We start from the raw sequence: 25,072 nt of genomic DNA on the forward strand, positions 1-25,072 counted from the left end.
GGGACAGGGATGAGGACAGGGAGAGGTTTGTGTTGCTGTCTGAGGCGATGCAGGGACAGGGATGAGGACAGGGGTAGCTTTGTGGTGCTGTCTGAGGCGATGCAGGGACAGGGATGAGGACAGGGAGAGGTGTGTGGTGCTGTCTGAGGCAATGCAGGGACAGGGATGAGGACAGGGAGAGGTTTGTGGTGCTCTCTGAGGCAAAGCAGGGACAGGGATGGGGACAGGGACAGGGAGAGATTTGTGGTGCTGTCTGAGGCGATGCAGGGACAGGGATGAGGACAGGGAGAGGTTTGTGGTGCTGTCTGAGGCGATGCAGGGACAGGGATGAGGACAGGGAGAGGTTTGTGGTGCTGTCTGAGGCGATGCAGGGACAGGGATGAGGACAGGGAGAGGTTTGTGCTGCTGTCTGAGGCGATGCAGGGACAGGGATGAGGACAGAGAGAGGTTTGTGGTGCTCTCTGAGGCGATGCAGGGACAGGGATGAGGACAGGGAGAGGTTTGTGCTGCTGTCTGAGGCGATGCAGGGACAGGGATGAGGACAGAGAGAGGTTTGTGGTGCTCTCTGAGGCGATGCAGGGACAGGGATGAGGACAGGGAGAGGTTTGTGCTGCTGTCTGAGGCGATGCAGGGACAGGGATGAGGACAGAGAGAGGTTTGTGGTGCTCTCTGAGGCGATGCAGGGACAGGGACAGGGACAGGGAGAGGTTTGTGGTGCTGTCTGTGGCAATGCAGGGACAGGGATGAGGACAGGGAGAGGGAGAGGTTTGTGGTGCTGTCTGAGGCGATGCAGGGACAGGGATGAGGACAGGGAGAGGTTTATGGTGCTGTCTGAGGCAATGCAGGGACCGGGATGAGGACAGGGAGAGGTTTGTGGTGCTGTCTGAGGCAATGCAGGGACAGGGATGAGGACAGGGAGAGGTTTGTGGTGCTGTCTGAGGCGATGCAGGGACAGGGGTGAGGACAGGGAGAGGTTTGTGCTGCTGTCTGAGATGATGCAGGGACAGGGATGAGGAAAGGGAGAGGTTTGTGCTGCTGTCTGAGGCGATGCAGGGACAGGGATGAGGACAGGGGTAGGTTTGTGGTGCTGTCTGAGGCGATGCATGGGCAGGGACAGGGACGGGGACAGGGACAGTTAGAGGTTTGTGGTGCTGTCCGAGACAATGCAGGGACAGGGACAGGGAGAGGTTTGTGCTGCTTTCTGAGACGATGCAGGGACAGGGAGAGGTTGGTGGTGCTGTCTTAGGCGATGCAGGGACAGGGATGAGGACAGGGAGAGGTTTGTGGTGCTGTCTGAGGCAATGCAGGGACAGGGATGAGGAAAGGGAGAGGGAGAGGTTTGTGGTGCTGTCTGAGGCGATGCAGGGACAGGGATGAGGACAGGGAGAGGTTTGTGGTGCTGTCTGAGGCAATGCAGGGACAGGGAGAGGTTTGTGCTGCTGTCTGAGGCGATGCAGGGACAGGGATGAGGACAGGGAGAGGTTTGTGTTGCTGTCTGAGGCGATGCAGGGACAGGGATGAGGACAGGGGTAGCTTTGTGGTGCTGTCTGAGGCGATGCAGGGACAGGGATGAGGACAGGGAGAGGTGTGTGGTGCTGTCTGAGGCAATGCAGGGACAGGGATGAGGACAGGGAGAGGTTTGTGGTGCTCTCTGAGGCAAAGCAGGGACAGGGATGGGGACAGGGACAGGGAGAGATTTGTGGTGCTGTCTGAGGCGATGCAGGGACAGGGATGAGGACAGGGAGAGGTTTGTGCTGCTGTCTGAGGCGATGCAGGGACAGGGATGAGGACAGAGAGAGGTTTGTGGTGCTCTCTGAGGCGGTGCAGGGACAGGGATGAGGACAGGGAGAGGTTTGTGCTGCTGTCTGAGGCGATGCAGGGACAGGGATGAGGACAGAGAGAGGTTTGTGGTGCTCTCTGAGGCGATGCAGGGACAGGGATGAGGACAGGGAGAGGTTTGTGCTGCTGTCTGAGGCGATGCAGGGACAGGGATGAGGACAGAGAGAGGTTTGTGGTGCTCTCTGAGGCGATGCAGGGACAGGGACAGGGAGAGGTTTGTGCTGCTGTCTGAGGCGATGCATGGACAGGGATGAGGACAGGGAGAGGTTTGTGGTGCTGTCTGAGGCAATACAGGGATGGGGACAGGGTTGAGGACAGGGAGAGGTTTGTGGTGCTGTCTGAGATGATGCAGGGACAGGGATGAGGACAGGGAGAGGTTTGTGCTGCTGTCTGAGGCAATACAGGGATGAGGACAGGGAGAGGTTTGTGCTGCTGTCTGAGGCAATCCAGGGATGGGGACAGGGTTGAGCACAGGGAGAGGTTTGTGGTGCTCTCTGAGATGATGCAGGGACAGGGATGAGGACAGGGAGACGTTTGTGCTGCTGTCTGAGATGATGCAGGGACAGGGATGAGGAAAGGGAGAGGTTTGTGCTGCTGTCTGAGATGATGCAGGGACAGGGATGAGGAAAGGGAGAGGTTTGTGGTGCTTTCTGAGGCAATACAGGGATGGGGACAGGGACGGGGACAGGGACAGGGAGAGGTTTGTGGTGCTGTCTGAGGCAATACAGGGATGGGGACAGGGAGGGGTTTGTGGTGAAGCAGGGACGGGGGTGGGAACAGGGACAGGCAGAGGTTTGTGTTGCAGTCTGAGGTGATATGGGAACAGGGACAGGCAGAGGTTTGTGGTCCAGTCTGAGGTGATATGGGGACAGGGACAGGGACAGGGAGGGGTTTGTGGTGCAGTCAGTGGCGATGCAGGGACAGGGATGGGGACAGGGACAGGCAGGGGGGTTTGTGGTCCAGTCTGAGGTGATATGGGGACAGGGACAGGGACAGGGAGGGCTTTGTGGTGCAGTCAGTGGCGATGCAGGGACAGGGATGGGGACAGGGACAGGCAGGGGGGTTTGTGGTCCAGTCTGAGGTGATATGGGGACAGGGACAGGGACAGGGAGGGCTTTGTGGTGCAGTCAGAGGCGATGCAGGGACAGGGATGGGGACAGGGACAGGCAGGGGTTTGTGGTCCAGTCAGAGGAGATGCAGCAGAGACAGTGACAAGTGACAGGGAGCCTGTTACAGTTGTACTTCCACTGAGGGTCCCAGGACTGGCCGTGAGTGTTTGTTTTCTACTCCTTTTATCAGTGGGGTGCCATGGGCCTGGGCCTTCAGTGAGGTCCTACACAGTCCCACCCGAGTTAATCCACCTCTTATTACCATCATTATGATGCCATGGCTCTAGACACTAAACATTTAGACAGAAACGCAGTATAACCAGGCGTTGCGTCACCTTGAAATTGACATTTTTATTCAGAGAATTGCAGGGGAAGAGTACAATACAGTACAGTTCAACTAATAGGCAAGAACATAGTCGAGTGCAACAGAGTTATATTTATATTCTTCTATCCATTTCTGGTCCACAAACTTTGAGCTTTAAGGTGTCCCCAAAAGTTCTCAAAAGCACCATTGCTTGTAAGTGCCCAGCCGTACTTTGGTGTCTCGTTGCTGCCTTGGTTAGACAACTCAAGTTTGCAAAGCCAGTGTGGCCCCAAACACCAAATCGATCACTTGCAAATAATAGGCATTCTCAGTTTGCAGTGCTTCTCGGAGCCTGTGAGCCATTGATAGCGCTCGTAGTTGGAACTTTGAAAGTGGCGAACGAACCCCTTTCCCGCCTGTGACAGGCTTTGTAGCGTCAGCGTCGGGCGACCTCTCCTTACAATGTCTAACTTTTCTCGAAAAGTTCATCTTGAGAATGGCGTTATAATTATATCCTCGACCAAATCGATATCTTCTCCTCCTTTTGTCATTGTGGGTTGAAAAAACAGCTTAGTAGTACGTGAATTAATTCGTTTATCAAATTCAGTTTCCTAGTTCTGAGGTTCTGCATAGGCCTGCCCATAGGACTTGCCTCTCAATATTGGTAATCCAATCAAAAGATGTGCACACACTACGCCTGCTAGCTGGCTCATGTGTAACACTGGAGCCAGCCAGCAGGCGTACAATAGCCAACTCTAAAGCTGATTGGTTGACACTAAATTTTCATGTCCATTCACTTTAAACTACAAGCGCCCGAACTGTTGATTCTGAAGGCCTGAGGGCAGATTTTAGACCCCTGGCAACACATGATGGCTGAATTTGATTGGATAAAAGATCTAACATAAAGACCAGCCCTCCAAATCTCAACCTGGGGCTGGAAGCAGTGCAACCAAGAGGAAAGCTATGAAATAAAGAGTATAACTCTTACTCTGGGGAATAATTTAATACATATTTGTGGGAAAATATATATTTAAAAAAAATGATATTCTGATGATGTTTAGGCCAGCAGAGAAGGCCTTGCTGGCCCTGACGGCCCACCACTGCCTTTTATATATCATTATCAGAGTTGACTGGGAATTAGATTGTACACATTTCACATAATCCCATTGCAAAGGAGGCAGCTAGTTTTCGTCTTCCATATGCGATAAAGGAGGAAAAATATGATGTCAGTAATCATTGCGTGCCATTATTATTGTATTATTAAGACATTTCTAATGTCACACATAAGGTAAATAGCTTTCCCCTCCCGGAAACTCAATGTGAGATTGTCTATCTGTATGAGAGAAATGGTGATGAGTTTGGAGCGTGCTGGCACGGTCTGACATGACTTGCAGCTGCTAATAACCGCAGTGAGGATCATCTTGGACTGTGAGGATGCAGTGTAGCAGCCTCATGCTTCCCATACCCTGAGGCAGTACACACGGTCCCTGGCATGGTTGTGAAATGCATGAACACCTTTAGATGGCAATATGTTTGGGAAATGTACACATACCTGGTGCCACATTGTCATGTTTGGGGATATGAAACAACATTACAGTATAGCTAGAAAAATATGTCAACATTTTGGCGTTTGTGACCGTTTCCAAACGTATCCTCACCAAGAGACCAAGCTTTCTTCAGCAGAGCCCTTACTCCACTCCTCTGACTTTGGCTCTGAGATGAACTGAGTGGATTCAAGGTGCCACATATTGTATAAAGCTCATTTCTCTTTCAGCCCCTCTCTAGCTCATTCTAACCCAGTTGACCCTTATCCTTGACCAGACCTTTATGCTGACAAAGGGGATTTCTTAGAACCTTGCCATGACAATGACAACACTGAGACTGAAAGGATCAGGGGTGAGAGCCAGCGGGAACGGGCGCGGGTGGGCAAGTGGCAGCGAGAGAGGGGAGGGTAGGGGGGGGGGGGGGGGGATAGGGAGATGGGGACATATGGAGCAATGCAAGAATCGACCAAATGCTTGAGGTTAAGGTTTGTCCTGTTCTTGGTCATTCAGACTGAGCGGAATAGAGCTGGGGAGATCCTCTCTAGTCCACCCCTCTCCTCCTCCCAGGGAACTGCAGTGTACAAGGTCATCAACCACAGGCCTACAAGACACACTCTCCTGAGGATTAGGAAATTAGTGATAAGAGCATTTCTTTCTTTTCTCAGTTCTGTCTCAGTCCCCCCCTCTCTCTGCTCTCTGTGTGCCTCCCTCTCCCATCTCTCTCTCACGGCCCTGTGGCTGGAAAATTCAAGTTTAAAAATACTGCAACAGTTCCTTTGTTATAGTAAACCCATTTTCCCTCTCTCTACCTTATTTATTTGTCTGTTCTGCCTAAATAACAGTGGAATAGGGACGAGAGATCGAGAGAGAGAGAAGCTGCACTGTGTGACTGCTGTGTTCAGGCAGGGAGAAGGAGAGAGGATGGGAGAGAAAGTTTATAAGGCACAGTTTATAAGGAAATGTGAGAGAGAAGCCGGGGAATCTGTGGTGGCCAGCTGCAAGAGAGGAGATAGCGGAGAAAGGCTTTTAATTCTCAATCCCCACAGAGCCTTTGAAAATTACCAATCTTCTTATCACAGACGCAGGGCTGCTTATGCAAATTGTTGTGGAGTGGAACGTTTAAACTGAAAATTACTCGACAGCAGTTTTTTTCCTCTCTCTCTCTCTCTCTCTCTCTCTCTCTCTCTCTCTCTCTCTCTCTCTCTCTCTCTCTCTCTCTCTCTCTCTCTCTCTCTCTCTCTCTCTCTCTCTCTCTCTCTCTCTCTCTCTCTCTCTCTCTCTCTCTCTCTCTCTCTCTCTCTCTCTCTCTCTCTCTCTCAAATTCAAATTCAAATTCAAGCTGCTTTATTGGCATGAAAAACATTGTGTCAATATTGCCAAAGCAACAATGTATACAATATACATTGTAACAAAATTATAAATGATAGCAAATAATAATATAAAATGGTAGTAAATAATAATACAAAATTAAATACAAAAATAATAACAATAAAATGGTAACAGTCTACAGTAAACATTAATAATTATAGTAATAACAATAATAGTAATAATAAGTAAGTTACTGTTTACTATGTAGATGTTATTATTCAGTGTCCCTCAGGCTATGGCAGGAAAATACATATTTGGCTGCAAGAGGAGCCATTGCTCCTTCGCCCATGAGTATTCTTAGTTTTTCCTCTGGGTTCAATTTGTAAAAATGTGGAATATATGTAGTCATTTCTGTGAATAATGAATCTCTTTGTGAGGAATATTTATCACAGTAAAGGAGAAAGTGCATCTCTGTCTCTACCTCCCCTGTCATGCAGTGACCACATACACGCTCCTCTTTTGGTAGCCATGTCTTTTTATGTCTGCCGGTTTCTATTGCCAATCGGTGGTCACTCAGCCTGTACTTGGTAAGGATCTGTCTCTGCTTCGTATCTCTGACAGAGTAGAGATAATCAGCCAATTCATATTCTCTGTTTAGGGTCAGATAGCAATTTAGTCGGCTTTGGGATTTTGTTTCGTTTTTCCAGTATTGTAAGTATGATTCCTTTGATTGGTTCATGATTTTGCTTATTGGAATTCTTTCTTTTGAAGCAGTGCTGGTGTCAGCTTGATTGGTGAGGTCCAACACCAGCTGACTGAGAGGGCTCGTTTCTGGGCTCAGCTCTTGGGCTTGAAGTGCTTTAGATTGCAGACTCGAATTTGGACTTGAATTTAGATGTAGCCAAAATTTTAATGATCTTTTCTGTATTTTCATTATTACTGGAAAACGGCCCAATTCTGCCCTACATGCATTAGTTGGTGTATTTCTCTGGACTTGTAGAATTTTCCGACAGAATTCTGCATGTAGGGTTTCAATTGGATGTTTGTCCCACATTTTGAAATCCAGTTTATTGAGTGGCCCCCAAACCTCACTTCCATAAAGTGCTATTGGTAGGATTACACTGTCAAATATTTTAGTCCAAATTCTAATTGGGATGTTGATTTTGAATAATTTCATTTTTATTGCATACATTGCTCTGCGGGCTTTTTCTTTGAGTGCCTTCACTGCCATATTAAAGTTTCCCGATGCAGATATGGTCAGACCAAGGTAGGTGTAATTTTTTGTGTGTTCAATTAAGGTGTTGTTCAGGGTGAATTTACATTTTTGTTTCTGACATCTGGGTTTTTTTTGGAAAATCATGATTTTAGTTTTTTGGAAATTTACTGCCAGGGCCCAATTATGGCAATATTGCTCCAGAATATTCATGTTTTGTTGAAGACCTTCTTTGGTTGGTGATAGAAGTACCAAGTCATCAGCATATAGCAGGTATTTCACCTCTGTGTCAAATAGTGTGAGTCCTGGGGCTGGAGATTGGTCCAACATGTCTGCTAATTCATTGATATAAATGTTGAAAAGATTTGGACTCAAATTGCAGCCTTGTCTCACACCTCGACATTGTGAAAAAAATTCTGTTCTTTGGTTTTTGATTTTTATTGCACACTTGTTTTCTGTGTACATACATTTTATTAAGTCATACACCTTACCACCAAGCCCACTTTGTAGAATTTTGTAGAATAGCCCTTCGTGCCAAATCGAATCAAATGCTTTTTTAAAGTCAATAAAGCAAGCAAAGATTTTGCCCTCTTTTTTTTGGTGGACGTGTTTATTAATTAGTGTGTGTAAGGTGTATATATGGTCAGTAGTGCGATGGTTAGGAAGAAAGCCAATTTGACATTTACTTATTACATTTTTTTCTTGAAGAAAGGTTTGAATTCTTGAATTCAAAATGCTACAGAAAATCTTTCCCAAGTTACTGTTGACGCAAATTCCCCTGTAATTATTGGGGTCTGATTTGTCTCCACTTTTGTGGATAGGGGAGATGAGCCCCTGGTTCCAGACATCAGGGAAGCAGCCAGAAGTTAAAACCATGTTGAACAATTTAAGCACAGCATTTTGCAACTCAGGTGTGCTGTTTTTCAGCATTTCATTTCTGATGTTGTCTACACCACAAGCCTTTTTTGATTTAATAGATTTTAGCTTTTCATTTAGTTCTTGTTGGGTTATTGGGTAATCTAATGGATTTTGGTTGTTTTTAATGACTGATTCAAGGATGTTCAATTTTTCTTTAATTTCTAATTGGTTCTGGTTTAAGTCTTTTTGTGGGATGTTTTTGTATAGATTATCAAAGTAAGTTTTCCAAATTCCTACATCTTGTATGGCTAATTCTTGTGGCTTTGATGTGCTTAAATTGTTCCACATGTCCCAGAACTGATTTTGGTCAATTGCTTTTTCAATTTCATCAAGTGTCTTGTTGGTATAATTCAATTTCTTGCATTTCAGTGTTTGTTTATACTGTTTCAGAGTTTCAAAGTATTCATATCGTAGCTCTGGGTTGTTTTGCTGCTTATGTTTTTTGTTTGACATTTGTCTTAGGTGTTTTCTAATTGTTTTACATTCATTATCAAACCATTTGTCAGAAACATTTTGATTTTTGCTTCTGATGTTGCATTGCTTTGGTTTTCTCAAATTTGCTTTCGATGCTGCTTTTTGGAATATGCAGTTGATGTTTTGGGTAGCTGAATTGACACCATCTTTATTGTTTTGGTACTGTGAGTTATTGAAAAACTGTATAGAGTTCATCATTTCATTTGAGTTCAATGTTTCAATGAATGCCTCTGCACTGTTTGGAGCCCATCTGAACGATTGGTTTATGTTGTAAAGTTTATTGGGCTGTTTTTTTGAATGAATATTGCCGGTTAATTTCTTCAGAAACACGTTGATCTGACAATGGTGTCTATGGTGTCTATGGTGTCTGTGGTCTCTCTCTCTCTCTCTCTCTCTCTCTCTCTCTCTCTCTCTCTCTCTCTCTCTCTCTTTCGGTGCATGCTGGGAGTTTTTTGGAGTTTGAGTGTTTGGTGTGGAAAGCTCTATCCTAACTAACTTTCTTGATTCTTTTATTTACATGTTATTTTCTATGGTGGAGGGTTAATTAAATATTTGTTTTAGCGGTATCCAAAGTTTTTTTTTCAAAGTTAGGGTGGAAGAGGACAGAGTAACTTTCCTGGGGGTTGGAAGGTGTAGTGTGCGCAATGGCTTCTCATTCTAGCGCGGAGGAGACGCTGTCGATACAGCATGGATTCAGGTGTGTTCCTGAGAACGGAGTTAAGGTGGAGGAGGTTCTGCTCGCGGTCGGTGAACAGGTAGGAGCTGAGTTTATACATTCTGCTTCTAGAATGAACAAAGCTGTGGTTGTGTTCATGAAAAGGGCTAATTTGGTCGGTAGGCTAATTGCTAGCGGAATATTTGTAAGGGATGTGTTGGTGTCAATTTCACCTCTCTCTACCCCTTCAACAAGAGTTGTAGTGGCAAATTTGCCTCCGTTTATTACGGATGATCAAATTAGGAAAGAGCTGAGTCGTTTTGGTAAGTTTGCTAGCGGTTTCCGTGTACTGTCAGCAGGTTTTCAGGCAGATGCCGTTAAGCACGTTGTTTCGTTCAGGAGGCAAGTGTTTATGTTTCTGAACAATAATGAGCAACAGCTAAATGTGCATTTTAAAGTGAGGCATGGGGAGGGGCTCTATGCCGGTTTTGCCAGCACAGATAGTCTACGGTGTTTTGAATGTGGGGATTTGGGGCACAAGAGTTTTGCGTGCCCACATAAAGGCCATAGACAAGGTGAGGGTACAACGGCAGGTGGGGGAAATCGAGGTCAAAATGCAGGGGGTAAGGAGATGCAGATAGCAGAGGCTGGGCCTAGTCAGTCTAGAGATGGTGGTGTAGATGAGGCTGGGCCTAGTCAGGCTAGAGATGGTAGGGTAGTGGAGGCTGGGTCTAGTCAGGCTAGAGATGGTGGAGAAGCAGAGGCTGGGTCTAGTCAGGCTAGAGATGGTAGGGTAGTGGAGGCTGGGTCTAGTCAGGCTAGAGATGGTGGAGAAGCAGAGGCTGGGTCTAGTCAGGCTAGAGATGGTGGGGTAGCTGAGGCTGGGCCTAGACATGCTATGGAGGGTGGTGCAGATGATGCTGGGCCGAGTCATGCTATGGAGGGTGGTGCAGATAATGCTGGGCCGAGTCATGCTATGGAGGGTGGTGTAGCTGAGGCTGGCCCTAGTCATGCTATGGAGGGTGGTGTAGCTGAGGCTGGCCCTAGTCATGCTATGGAGGGTGGTGCAGATGATACTGCGTCTAGTCAGGTAATTCTAGTGGATGAGGAGAGTATAGTGGGGAAGTGTAAGAGATTAGGGGGGGAGGAGGAGGGTGTCAAGAGGAAAAAGAAAAAGGGTGTGGACAAAGGCACCATGGAAATGTTGCCTGTTGCTGTGGGTGAGGCCCTAACCAGAGAGAAAGGGCAGGTGGTCAGGGTGGGAGATAGAGAAGAGGAGGAAAGTGAGTCAGAGGATGAGGAGTTATTTTTTTCAGACTCCTCTTCAATTGGCCCGGAGCTGACATCCAGTCAACCCGAGGGGTCTAAGTACACGTTGAGAGAACTGACAAGGTTCCTGAATGAGACTAAGGGGAAAAAAGTTAATCTTGAGGCTTTTTTTCCTGATCCTAGGAAGTTTGTAAGATCAGTACAACATGCTATGAGAAATGAGGGGCATGGTGTCCTCTCACCCAGGAAACGGTTTAGGTTGAGGAAGTGGGTCACAACAGTGCGTAAAGGTTTACCTTCAGACACTGTTTAGATGTTTAATTTCTTACTGACACTGGGGCTTTTTGAGCTTTGCTATTGGTCTATTTCTCTGCTGGCTTTTCTCCCACTTCTTATGGAGACTCTTCGGGTAGGCTCGCTCAATATAAATGGCGCCAGAGATGCGGGAAAGAGGAGTGTGTTGGGTGAATATGTAAAACAAAAAAAAGTACAGGTGTTGTTTCTGCAGGAGACGCATAGTGATGTGGTGAATGAAGTTGATTGGGGGCTCTGGTGGAAAGGGGCAAGTGTGTTGAGCCATGGGACAAATCTTAGTGCAGGGGTGGCAGTCCTTTTTGCACCTGGTCTGGCTGTAAAAATTTGCTCCTCAAAGGAGGTGTGTAGGGGTAGGTTGCTTGTTGTTAAAGCAGAAATTAACAACATGTGTTTTGTCTTTATAAATGTGTATGCGCCTAACACAGGGAGAGAAAGAGGGGTTCTATTTGGGAGTCTTAGACAGGAACTCTCACAAGTAGCGCCTGAGGAGACGCTGGTGATCGGAGGTGACTGGAACTGTACAATGGATTTTACAAAAGACAGAAATGGGGAAGAGCCTCATTCAGTGTCAGTGGGAGTGTTAAGGGATATCTTTAATCAGTTTGACCTAGTGGATGTTTGGAGAACTAAACATCCAAACACAAGACAGTATACGTGGGTGAAGGTTTTTGGGGCTAGGGTGAGTGCAGCTCGACTTGATCGCTTTTACATGTCCAGGAATCAGAGCAATAGGCTGCTGGGTGCTACCATTCTCCCAGTGGGGTTTTCGGATCACCACATAACCATGGCTCGGCTGTCTATTTCACCAGGGCCCCGGCAGGCATCTTATTGGAAGTTCAATGTAAAGCTCTTACAAGATGCCACTTTTTGCTCAGGTTTCCAGACTTTTTGGGAAAGATGGGGGCAGCGAAGAGAGGAGTATGAGTCTCTGAGTCAATGGTGGGATGTGGGGAAAGTGCAAATTCGGCTTTTCTGTCAACAGTATACTGCTCTCTCATCCTCAGAGGCTAGGAGAGTATTGGGGGAACTAGAGCGGTGTATTAGTGAGATGGAGGTAGAGATGGTGGGGCAAGGCAATGTAGGCCTCCAGGCTAACTTAGCCGAATTACGTAGGGACCTGGGCAGTTTTTTCCAGGTTAAAGCAAAGGGAGCACTTGTAAGAGCTAGGTTCTCCATGCTCAAGGAGATGGATGCTCCCAGCTCCTTCTTCTTTGGTTTGGAAAGACAGAGCAGTGAATCCAAGGGTATGCATTGTCTACGGCTGTCTGATGGGCGGGTGACCTCTGTGGTGGGGGAGATGCGGGAGCGGACTGTGGAGTTTTATACTGAATTGTATAGGGCAGAAATGTGTGATCCTATGTGTGCTCAGGTCTTGTTCGCAGGACTCCCTAAGCTCTCTCGGGCACAGAGGGATGAAATGGACATTCCTCTGTTGTCACATGAACTGGCAGAGGCAGTAACCCAGATGTCCCCCGGTCGTGCACCTGGGGTCGATGGACTTCCAGTGGAATTTTACAAAAAATTCTGGGGAACAATTGGACAGGATTTATTTTGCGTGTTGCGTGAATGCGTCAGGGTAGGAGAGTTGCCGATGAGCTGCCGTCGGGCGGCTCTGACTCTCCTGCCCAAAAAAGGGGACTTGTGTGAACTTAAGAACTGGAGGCCTGTGGCATTACTCTGTGCGGACTACAAGATTTTTGCCAAGGTCCTCTCTAACAGACTGAAGTCCCATCTGGACTCTATAATACACAAGGACCAGACATATTGTGTACCGGGACGCTCAATCACGGACAACTTGTTCTTGATTAGGGACATGTTGGATTTGTCGAGAGGTTCTAATGTGAACTTTGGACTGGTCTCTTTAGATCAAGAGAAGGCTTTTGATAGAGTGGATCATGAGTATCTGTTTAATGTGATGTCTGTGTTTGGGTTTGGGAAGAGTTTTGTGACCTGTGTGAAGCTGTTGTATGCTGGGGCGTCATGTATGGTTAAGGTGGGAGGGGGGCTCAGTAGGCCAGTCTGGGTGAGACGGGGTATTAGACAAGGATGCCCTCTATCTGGGCAGCTGTACACACTAGCCATTGAGCCTTTTTTAGGACTGCTACGCAGGAGACTGCGGGGAGTGTGCTGGATAGGCATGGATGTGGTGACAGGAATAGCAGTCTCAGCATATGCAGATGATGTTTCTGTGATGGTCAGGGATGGGCAAGATATGCAGGAACTAGAGACCAGTCTGAAGGTGTACGAGGGAGCTTCATCAGCTAAGGTAAACTGGGGCAAGAGCAAAGCTCTGTTATGTGGGGCATGGGGGGATAGGGCTCCTCCTCTGCTTCCAGGGGGTTTGCAGTGGGGTTGTGAAGGGCTTAAAGTGTTGGGGGTGTACCTGGGCTCGGAGAGGTGGGTCAGCAAGAACTGGGAGGGGCTGTCACAGGCAGTGGTGTCAAGACTGGCCAGGTGGAGGTGGCTCCTGTCCCAAGTGTCATATAGAGGGAGGGTGCTGATAATCAACAACCTGGTGGCATCTTCCTTGTGGCATAAACTGGCTGTCCTCAACCCCCCTGCCGGTCTGCTTGCAGACCTGCAACGCAAGCTGGTGGACTTCTTTTGGTCGGGACATCACTGGCTGAAGGCAGCAGTTTTGTACATGACCGTCCACGAAGGAGGACAGGGCTTGGTGGAACTGGAGAGCAGGATGGCTGCTTTCCGACTAAAGGCGGTGCAGAGACTGCTGTACCACACTGATGTTGGCTGGAGGGAACCAGCATGCGCGCTGCTGAGGAGAGCTGGCGGATTAGGGTTGGACCGGCAGCTGTTCCTCATGAAGCTGGAGAGGCTGAGTACAGCAGGTCTCTCAGAGTTTTACTCTGCGGTGCTGAGGGCCTGGCAGCTGCTAAGGCCCACACGAGAAGGGGGTGTGGAGCCTGGGCAGTGGGTGTGGGAGGAGCCTATCTTCCACAACCCAGCCATCCCTTTGAGATCGGTTCAGTCGGCCACCCTGCAGAGGCAACTGATGGCAGGAGGTTTACAAAGGCTGGGTGACCTGAGACTGCTGGGAGAGGAGGGGTGGAAAACCCCGGAGGTCTTGGCGCAACAAACAGGAATAACGTCTCTTAGGCTGCTGGAAAGATTCCTGGAGGAGGTCCAGGAGGCACTGTCTGAGCCGGTAAGGGGGGTGTTTGAGAGGCCAAAGGGAGAGGGGCCACCAATGTTCCCGCCACTGCAGGTGACGGCAGAGACTGGAGACTGGCAAGGGGGTCTGGAGGACTTGTTAGATTTTAACACTCCGAGCCTGGGGAGTTTGAGGGGGTGGGAGGTAAAGCCCTCTACAACCTCTGCGTTAAGGTTAGGAGCATTAGAAGCCTAACAGGAGTGAAGGCACATCAGTGGCAGGGGGTATGTGGGGCGGAGAGTATGGTGGGTTTTCGATGGAGGGCGCTCTATAAACCCCCAGTACCAAAGAGGTCAGGGGACCTCCAGTGGAGGGTTCTTCATGGAGCCCTGGCCACTAACAGCTGGTTGGCACGGGTTGATCCGGGAATTGGGCAGGGGTGTCCTTTCTGTCAAATGAAAGAAACTGTAATTCATGTGTTTTCTGTGTGCACCAGGTTAATGCCATTAATGTCTCTGTTGGAATGTCTGTGTGACAGGTTGGGGGTGGTTTTTGCTGTTGGGATGTTTATAATGGGATACAGGTATTCGAGTAAGGAGAAAGAAAAATGTGTTTTGTTGAATTTTCTGTTTGCTCAGGCAAAGTTAGCTATTTGGCTAACAAGGAGGAACAGGGTTAAAGGTGGGGGTATAACAGACCCTTTACTACTGTTTAATGGGATGGTCTCTGCGCGCCTGAGGGTTGAGTTTGAGTTCTATAAAATGATCAAATGTGTGGAGATGTTTGAGGAGATATGGTGTGTTGGGGGGGCTGTCTGTATTGCTGGGGAAGATGTTTTGGATATACGGTTGTAGGAGAGGGTTTTTGTGTATGGTGATTGTATTGAGTTTTAAATGAATTGAGAATGTTTCAATAAAGAAAGACCAAAAGTCAAAAGTCTCTCTCTCTCTCTCTCTCTCTCTCTCTCTCTCTCTCTCTCTCTCTCTCTCTCTCTCTCTCTCTCTCTCTCTCTCTCTCTCTCTCTCTCTCTCTCTCTCTCTCTCTCTCTCTCTCTCTCTCTCTCTCTCTCTCTCTCTCTCTCTCTCTCTCTCTCTCTCTCTCTCTCTCTCTCTCTCTCTCTCTCTCTCTCTCTCTCTCTCTCTCTCTCTCTCTCTCTCTCTCTCTCTCTCTCTCTCTCTCTCCTCTCTCTCTCTCTCTCTCTCTCTCTCTCTCTCTCTCTCTCTCTCTCTCTCTCTCTCTCTCTCTCTCTCTCTCTCTCTCTCTCTCTCTCTCTCCATAGAAAGCCTGTTTTGAGTCTCAGAAGATGAATTGCTTTGAAGCGAGTCAGGATTTAAAGACTCCAGACCCAGCTCTGGTCTGGTCTAACGCAGCCGCTCTCACTGCCTTTGTAGCGGAAAACGGGGAGGAAAAAAGAGAAAGAAAAAGCATTTGAAAACAACATTCTGGTCTCCCCTCCCTGCTCTGACACATCACCCATCGCCTGAGGAGGCTAGGAGCCAGGGAAATATAGAAATATCTCTAACCCCTGTTCTCCATTCTAGTTATTTTCATTTCTATTTATTTACCAAAGTTGAGTTTCTTTTTCATTCATTCATTATTTTTTTTACCATACATTGAGGGTAATGAACATGAGAGGATGACACAGCTTGTGTTCTATGCGGGAAGATGCTTGAAAAATTTATAGTTTTAAATTACACCACCGGCGATATTAGAAGAAAAAAAAGAGGAAAGAGAGTATGTGAAGGAAAATACTGTTGTTTCTGTGTTCAGACACTACTGGCTCTTAATGTTTCTCTCATCATTAACCACCAAGCACTTGACCAAACTCAAATCAAGTCTTCATGACAAGTTGTTTCTGAAAACACATTAAGATGTACAAACCTAAGGTAACCCAAAAACCCAGAATTGTGTTTCAGCCATTTCACCTGGTATTACGATGGGTGCCTGGAGGAGATGAAATGTTTGTGTTTTTGTATGTATTGAATATGTTGCAGATTCTATAATTTTCTAATTGAATCTAATCTAATCTGACCCACAGAGGCAGATTAGGAAGAGGAAGTGTTACATGCTGGTGGCGGGAGGCTTCATCCTCACCCTCCTCATCATCATCATCGCTGTGTCAGCAAGAAAATGAAACCAACTCCAGAGGTAAGCCTCCTAACCCCTCCATCACTACTGGTGTTTATAAACCAGCAGCAGCCCAAAAAACAGAGCTTTACTTAGTACTGATATTGTTATACAGATACTATATTGGCGTATTGATTGCTATATTGACATTCTATTCTGATTGTAAACCAAATGTAAACAGCATGTTATAGAAGGGTCCAGACACTTTTTTTTCAGATTTCACTTGTTTTTGAGAAACTTACCCCAACCAGCGGTTCACTTCCTCATCCTCATTGTCCAGTAGGGGGTTCTGAAAAACATCAACAAATCAAACCCAAATGATTCCTTTTAGAATCGGGAAAGTTATCAGTACAGTAATGCAGGTCTTTAGATGTTGTACACATGTAATTGTGTCATCATGAACATTACGTTATTTTTATATCACATTCATATTTTTTAGCTGCATTGTCGTTTAGGGGCTTTGTAAGTAAGCATTTCACTGTAAGGTAAAACACCTGTCGTATTCGGCGCAGGTGACTAATAAAATGTGATTTGATTTGATTTGATATCCGCGAACCAGGATGAAGAAGTGAATCGCTGGTTGGGGTAAGTTTATCAAAAACAAGTGACAGAAGCTAACTTGTCCTTTAAGGATGCGTTCAGTGGCAATAGTTTGATGTTGTGATGAGAGATTTAGCATCAGCTCAAAGAATGTATAGGGATTTTACAAAAAAACACAGCTTTTTAATTGGATTGTCAGTAATGTGCAGGAAGGCTTCTTTCTTGAATTGGATCAATAATTGGAATCATAGTCGGAGGACACACTATGAAAGTGACTGACATTGACTAGCAACGTTCATAGCAGCAAGACAGCAAAGTAAATAAAAAGTTGCAGCTTGACACATTTGCTGTTATAGCAAATCGATGTTTAAGGGTTTTCTGTCCAGAGGAAATGTGGTGCGAAACGATTTATTTTCATATATAACTGTGGACCCTTTTGCCCTACGACCAGTCTCAATTCATCAGGGCATGGACTCTACAAGCTGCCGAAAAGCTCTCCACAGGGACGCTGAACCATGTTGACTCCAACGTTTCCCACAGTTGTGTCAAGTTGGCTGGATGTCCTTGGGTGGCTGACCATTCTTGATAAACACGGGGAACTGTTGAGCATGAAAAACCCAGCAGCATTGCAGTTCTTGACACAAACCGGTGCGCCTCACACCTACTACCATACCCTGTTCAAAGGCACTACCATGTTTTGTCTTGCCCATTCACCCTCTGAATGGCACACATACACAATCCATGTCTCAATTGTCTCAATGCTTGAAAGTCCTTCTTTAACCTGTCTCCTCCCCTTCATCTACACTGATTGAAGTGAATTTAACAAGTGACATCAATAAGGGATCATAGCGTTCACCTGGATTCACCTGGTCAGTCTATGTCATGGAAAGAGCAGTTGTTCTTAAAATAATATATTGTATATTGCTGCTCCTTCACATTATATTTTTGCAGACATCTTTTCTTCTTCAGTTTGGACAATGACATGTAAATGTAATTCCAACCACAAGTAATGATTTTTGTTCACTTGTAGCCTCACATCTAGCAGCTTGAATGTCTCATGTGGTTGGCTAGCTCATTGTGTAGCCAGCGTAAAAGGTTGAAGAATGTTTCTCTGCCTTTACAGGAAATGACAGATTTCTTCCAAACTTTGGGTTTTGTGACAGAAACAAAGACCCTCACCATCAGCTCAGCAGAGGATAGAATCAGTGTAGAAGACTTTGGCCACTATTCAATAATTAACAGATGAATTCATAAATGTCATTGGATGTTGATGGAAAACCACAACTTTCCTTAAATGATAGCGTAACCAATCTACATGAACCCACAGTCTGGCGTCTTTATCTACCACTGATGGAATTACATTCAGGCCTCTTGTCTGACATACACAAATACACCTCAACCCACACGCAAACACAATCATAGTCACTGTATTGTACAGCCAATTGATTTAACTTGAATGGGAGGTTGAGGCCCTGTTGGGAGGTGTTCTCTAGTTATCTTCCCCACGTTGATTCTCTCAGGTCACAGATTAGTGGGTCTGCAGGTTTGTGGAGCAATTCGTACCAAATCATTTGGAACAGATGAGATGGAATTTCTCAAGTTGGTGTGTGTGTGTGAGGGTGTGTGTGTGTGTGTGTGTGTGTGTGTGTGTGTGTGTACTGAGCCCTATAGAGGAGGAAGAGTACAGGCTTAGCAGAACCGCCTGGGTTCTTGCCAAAGCAGACGCAGCCATAAGCCTGGTATAGTCTGCCAGTTCTTGTACCAGAAACACGATCCAAATAAACAAACAGAGTTTAAACAGAATTAAGCGTTCCGAGTATGTACCAACAGCAAATTCAGTTTTCCTCCCATTGTTGTTGCTTGTTGTGGCCTTCTTCCATTCTCCTTGATGCTGTTGGCAGATTTTGAAGAAAGTACCGGTACTACACTACAGTACTCTTACATAATAATAATAATAACCCCTAATCATAATAACTTTATTTGTATAGCGCTTTTCAGTACTCCCACATACTCTAGCTGGAGTAGACAATAGTATGTTATACAGAAACATAATGAAAGACAGAGATACAAAGAGAGAGAGAGAGACAGCATTACATAGTCATAGAGAGGAGAAATATTGACAGGTACGAACTATGAACACACAGTGAGGGTTAGAGAGGATATAAACATAGAGAGAGAGAGAGGCAGAGATGAGAATGGTGAACACTATAGACAGAGACAGGATGATGTGGACCGGTGAGCAAACATCGAGGAGTATAGAGGATATAGATAGACACAGAGAGATACAAAGGCAGATGGGCAGAAAGGAGAATAGCGAGCACTATACATCAGTTTAATGAGAGTGACGACGACAGAAATCACTTCGGAGCCGCTTCTGCTCTCGAATCAATAGCCTGGCTCTTTATGGTGCACTAAATAACGCCATAACTGCACCCTGACACTTATTTCTGCAAATGATGTTGCCGGCACCGCCTTCACATCCTGTTTACAGACTCATTTGGGAAGTGAGATTTTTCAATGTGCATGTTAGCACCATGTGCTAACTGTAACTACACAAGGTCTTTGTGTGTATGGGGAGGAATGATCGCAGAAATCAGGGGGTGCTGAACGAGAGAGCTTTCAAGCGGTTTCGTCTAATCAAGCAGTGACCATGTACACTAGACATGTGCCTGTCTAGTCTGTATCCTAACAGCTATACTGGCTGTTGGATATCATTACGTATCCAGATGTTAGTCCAGTTACTGGGATTCTCCTCACACGGGGCACCATTTACGTAATGGATTTCCCCTATTTATCTAATATAGTGGTGCATGTCCCCCCAATACATTTAGCATGTGAAAGGGCCACTAATCAGTGTGGTGTGCATACAATTTGCAAACAACATTGTCTGATAATGACACATTAGGACATTTGCTCTAAAAACTGACAATTGTATTCCTTTCTAGTAACGGTTGCCATTGTGGCTAAAAAGGCTTTCATCATCATATTACACCACTGTACCACTACAACACTATATTGGAATGGTTGATTTGGGACTCTCCTCTTAACTGGCTTCAAACAGGGAATCATGTGAATGGACACTCGTGGGAGACCCTCTACTGCAGTGCATTGATCAGTAGTCAGGTAGCGTTGTACGAACACACACACACACATATGCACACACACACACACACCGGGAGAACAAGTCAAGCGGGGGACCAGGGACACAGTGCTGTCTGATCATAGAGAGTCTCCAGTTTACACAAACACAATCAGAGAGATTACAAGCACACCCTGGAGCACCCTCAAAACATAAAACACGTAAGCACATCTTCACACATACAGTGCCTTCAGAAAGTATTTATACCCCTTGACCTATTTCCCATTTTGTTGTGCTACAGCCTGGATTCCAAATGGATTCAATAGATGTTGTTTTATCTCACCCATCTACACACTATAACCCATAATGACAAAGTGAAAACATGTTTTTAGATATTTTTACAAATGTATTGAAAATTAATTCAGAAAAATCTAATTTACACCCAATAGTCAATACATGCAAAGAATCACATTTGGCAGCGATTACAGCTGTAACTCGTTCTGCGTAAGTCTTTAAGAGCTTTGCCCATTATTATGTTTCAAGCCTTGAAAGACATGAAGTAGCTTTTCAGACCTTTTGCCTCAGATTTGACTTCGTTTGTCAGGCTGCAGGTAGCAAGAAGCATGTCTAGGGCCTTGATGATAGACGATAAATGAGTTGCCACTGTTCTGACAGCAGCAATACGCACACGCCATCATGTGTCTGAAAGGCAGTTAAGACAGCAACCAGTCTTTTCCTTGAGAATGGTCCATCACTCTGGGCTGGCACTGAACAGATTGTAGACGATTCACACAGCCAAAAAAGGTTGATACTCCTGGACACGACTGAGCTGCATGTACACCCACAAGATTAATAGTATGGGAGGCACAAGGTGTGTATGTGGCCAGTGGATTCTTTTCCAGTATGTGTGCTTGAACTCCCTTCACTTTCCCTGACATATTTGCACCATTACCTTTACCTTGACGACGACAATCTGCTGTGTCAATACCAGGCCCTTCCAATGCACTCAAAATCATTTCAGAAATTTCACTGCCTGTCTATCTAACAAAGTCTTTAAAGTCAAGAAAACATTCAATTATTTCCCATTCACCTGTTCCCTGAACTTTATCTTTGTGTCCCTATCTCACCAATAATACATTTTTCTCAGTATGGGAAATGTCTGGAGTTGCATCACATATATAGTTATGGAATGCTTCTTCTCTTTCATAAAGTATTGTTTTCGAAACCCTTTGACCACATGAACTCGCTTTGGCTCTCAGGGCTGAGGTAATGAGTCAGTCGTGCTCCTTTCTTTTTGTCCCTGTCTTTCTGTAAGTGCTCAATTAACATCGGGTCAGAATTTGACAGCACGTCATGAAGATTGAGTGACTTCCCCCAGAATGGAAGATTCCTAGATGCTAAGTACAGTGTCACATCCAAAATCCTTTCTAGAACTGCTCTGTTTTTTTAAATGCCTGACTAGATTTGTTTCTGCTGCTGACTGTCTATACAGTCTATTTCTCTGGACAAGAGGAATACCTACAGTTGAAGTCGGAAGTTTACATACACTTAGGTTGGAGTCATTAAAACTTGTTTTTCAACCACTCCACAAATTTCTTCTTAAGAAACTATAGTTTTGGCAAGTCAGTTAGGACATCTACTTTGTGCATGACACAAGTAATTTTTCCAACAATTGTTTACAGACAGATTATTTCACTTATAATTCACTGTATCACAATTCCAGTGGGTCAGAAGTTCACATACACTAAGTTGACTGTGCCTTTAAACAGCTTGGAAAATTGATGTCATGGCTTTAGAAGCTTCTGATAGGGTAATTGACATCATTTGAGTCAATTGGAGGTGTACCTGTGGATGTATTTCAAGGCCTACCTTCAAACTCAGTGCCTCTTTGCTTGACATCATAGGGAAAATCAAAAGAAATCAACCAAGACCTCAGAAAAAAATTGTCAACCTCCACAAGTCTTGTCCATCCTTGGGATCAATTTCCAACGCCTGAAGGTACCACGTTCATCTGTACAAACAGTAATACACAAGTATAAACACCATGAGAACACGCAGCTATCACAATGCTCTGGAAGGAGATGCATTCTGTCTCCTAGAAATTAACGTACTTTGGTGCGAGAAGTGCAAATCAATCCCAGAACAACAGCAAAGCACCTTGTGAAGATGCTGGAGGAAACAGGTACAAAATTATCTATATCCACAGTAAAAGTCCTATATTGACATAACCTGAAAGGCCGCTCAGCAAGGAAGAAGCCACTGCTCAAAAACTGCCATAAAAAACAGACTACAGTTTGCAACTGCACATGGGGACAAAGATCATACTTTTTGGAGAAATGTCCTCTGGTCTAATGAAACACAAATATAACTGTTTGGTCATAATGACCATTGTTGTGTTTGGATGAAAAGGGGGAGGCTTGCAAACCGAAGAACACCATCCCAACCGTGAAGCACAGGGGTGGTTGCATCATGTTGTGGGGGTGCTTTGCTGCAGGAGGGACTGGTGCACTTCACAAAATAGATGGTATCATGAGGGAGGAAAATTATGTGGATATAAGGAAGCAACATCTCAAGACATCAGTTAGGAAGTTAAAGCTTGGTCGCAAATGGGTCTTCCAAATGGACAATGACCCCAAGCATACTTCCAAAGTTGTGGCAAAATGGCTCAAGGACAACAAAGTCAATATATTGGAGTGACCATCACAAAGCCCTGACCTCAATCTTATAGAACATTTTTGGGCAGAACTGAAAAAAGTGTGTGCGAGCAAGGAGGCCTACAAACCTGACTCAGTTACAGGAGGATTGGGCCAAAATTCACCCAACTTACTGTGGGAAGCTTGTGGGAGGCTACCAGAAACATTTGCCCCAAGTTAAACAATTTAAAGGCAATGCTACCAAATACTAATTGAGTGTATGTAAACTTCTGACCCATTGGTAATGTGATGAAAGAAATTAAAACTGAAATAAGTAATTCTCTCTACTATTTTTCTGACATTTCACATTCTTAAAATAAAGTGGTGATCCTAACTGGCCTAAGACAGAGATTTGTTACAAGGATTAAATGTCAGGAATTGTAAAAAATGTAGTTTAAATGTATTTGGCTAAGGTGTACGTAAACTTCCGACTTTAACTGTATATACTGTATTCTACACCATATATTGCATCTTGCCTATACCGCACGCCATCGCTCATCCATATATTTATATGTACATATTCTATTCATCCCTTTACATTGTGTTAAAGGTAGTTGTTGTGAATTTGTTTGATTACTAGTTAGATATTACTGCGTAGTCGTAACTAGAAGCACAAGCATTTCGCTACACTCGCATTAACATCTGCTAACCTTGTGTATGTGACCAATAAAATTGGATTTGATGTGTAGTTGTTGTTATGGTATGCTGCAGATTTTTCCATTTCAGTTCTTGTGAGACACACCATCCTCATGCTCTGGTAGTTTGTCATACATTCTCCGCCATTTCACTGATAATATCTTATAGCCATCCTTACTCTTCAGAGAACTGGGTGGTGGTTTACTTTGAGAAAAAAAACACATGGAATGCAATAGAATGCCTTTACACTCTTACTATTAATAAGCCAGTCTCTCTGCACCTTTTCTCTTCCGTTTGCTGACTTACTGTACTGTTAATAGTTGGGGAATGGCTTGCCTTCTGAGTCTGGGAGGATGATTTTATACAGTTCTGTCTCCTCACCACACCTGTTGACGGGTCTGCGAACAATAGCTTCTCTTTCATGGTCTTGTACTTTCTCTAGCCACAGTGCTGGAAGATGTAAAACCTCATCTTCCTCACTTCGAATCTGTCCATACTCTTCCGTTCCTTTATTACTTGCTTGTTCAATCTTCTGTCACTCCTTCACTGGCACTGCTGCTACTCTTTAACTCCTCTTCGTCCTCCCTGCTCTCCTCTGCATCAGTCTGTCTGACAGCTTTCCGCTGAGATTCTGCCTACCTGGGGCTGTCTATGCACTTGGAAGAGAGTAAACAAATGGAATTTAAGGTTTAATGTTCGCTCCTACAAAGGTTACCATACAAAAAATCTAATACTGAAAGAAAATACGTTTTAATAGTATCCATATCAAATATAATATGTATTTAAATGTGTCTAAGTCATCATGTGCCTAAGGTCCTCCAAGGTCTACTGTTTCAACTTCATGTAGTAGACACATGTTGGGATCTTTGTCCACAGCAGTAGTAGTAGGCTACATGCTAGGTTTTAATTTTAGTCTAGCTAGCTAACAAATATCATGCAAATATTTGGGAATTCAGTTATAATAACTTCTAAATAATAGCTAATTAGCTGAGGTTGCAAATGGTTGAATTCCTAAGACTAGAAAACCATACCACGTGGAGCATTGGCTACACGGCTGGAAATGGTTCAACTCTGAGACTATCGATCCCTACAGAATAAGAGCGAATCTTAGATATAATTACTAGACTGCAGCTAGAAATGATGTAAACCCAGGATGAGAATACTGACAACCGTCGAAACATCTATTCTAAGAACAATGGATGCCTGATGTATCCATTACAACAGACACTATCCGGAGCCCCTGATAAAGCTACAACCATAAAAGACGTTGTGACTTCTGGGGAGGTAACCAGAGACTCTCTGATGAACAGACTTTCCAGCAGACGGACCGACGATTCCAACTGAGAAGACAACAACGACATATGGGCGTAAATATATTTATTGCAATTATTCCCGAATGAGCGGCCGTTCATGTGCAAAGGATTAGCATTTCAATGAATATAATTACCCACTGTGTGTCGTGAATCCATTTAGTCTTTCCTGCTCCTTTATCGGTCCACGCCCCTTTTTCTTTGCCAAATGATCAGATATTAAAGTATCTGAAGAGTTATATTAGTTATAAATTATAATGCTGTAATCTGAAGATTTCCCGTGTCCCCCCGACTTCCTAGTTAATTAAATGTACATGATTAGTTTAATCACATAATAATAATTACAGAGATTTGATTTGATAAAATAACAGTATTCACATTTAATGATAGCCAGAGACACGACAGTAGGCAGCTACCAGTAGCTAGCAAGCTATCAAGCCAGCTATATAGGCTAGCTAGGCTACTCAGTTCGGCAGGCAGTCTGCACTTCCCTTTTCTGGAAACCTGATTTCAGTTTTGAGGGGGGCATGGTAGTTATCTCTCGTGAATGCTTAGTCTGCATGCCGGAGCATCTGTCAGATCAGCTGTATTTTTTGTTGTTGCTCCTAGTGGAGAATGGACCAAACCATG

At 45.0% G+C, this 25,072-nt stretch overlaps 1 protein-coding gene across 2 annotated transcripts in view; it reads left to right on the plus strand.

Moving 5' to 3' along the window:
- tsnare1 (T-SNARE Domain Containing 1) overlaps nt 1-25,072 on the plus strand; it is a 188,419-nt gene that overhangs the window by 139,273 nt on the left and 24,074 nt on the right. For both annotated transcript variants that reach the window (XM_090193776.1, XM_036943565.2), the window contains exon 11: nt 16,096-16,205. In XM_090193776.1, the coding sequence (XP_090049902.1) occupies nt 16,096-16,191 (96 nt within the window). In that variant the 3' untranslated portion in view covers nt 16,192-16,205. The remainder of the gene's footprint in view (nt 1-16,095; nt 16,206-25,072) is intronic.

This window comes from Oncorhynchus mykiss, chromosome 2, assembly GCF_057628025.1.
Source record: "Oncorhynchus mykiss isolate SJ-2025 chromosome 2, ASM5762802v1, whole genome shotgun sequence".
Classification (NCBI taxonomy): Eukaryota; Metazoa; Chordata; class Actinopteri; order Salmoniformes; family Salmonidae; genus Oncorhynchus; species Oncorhynchus mykiss.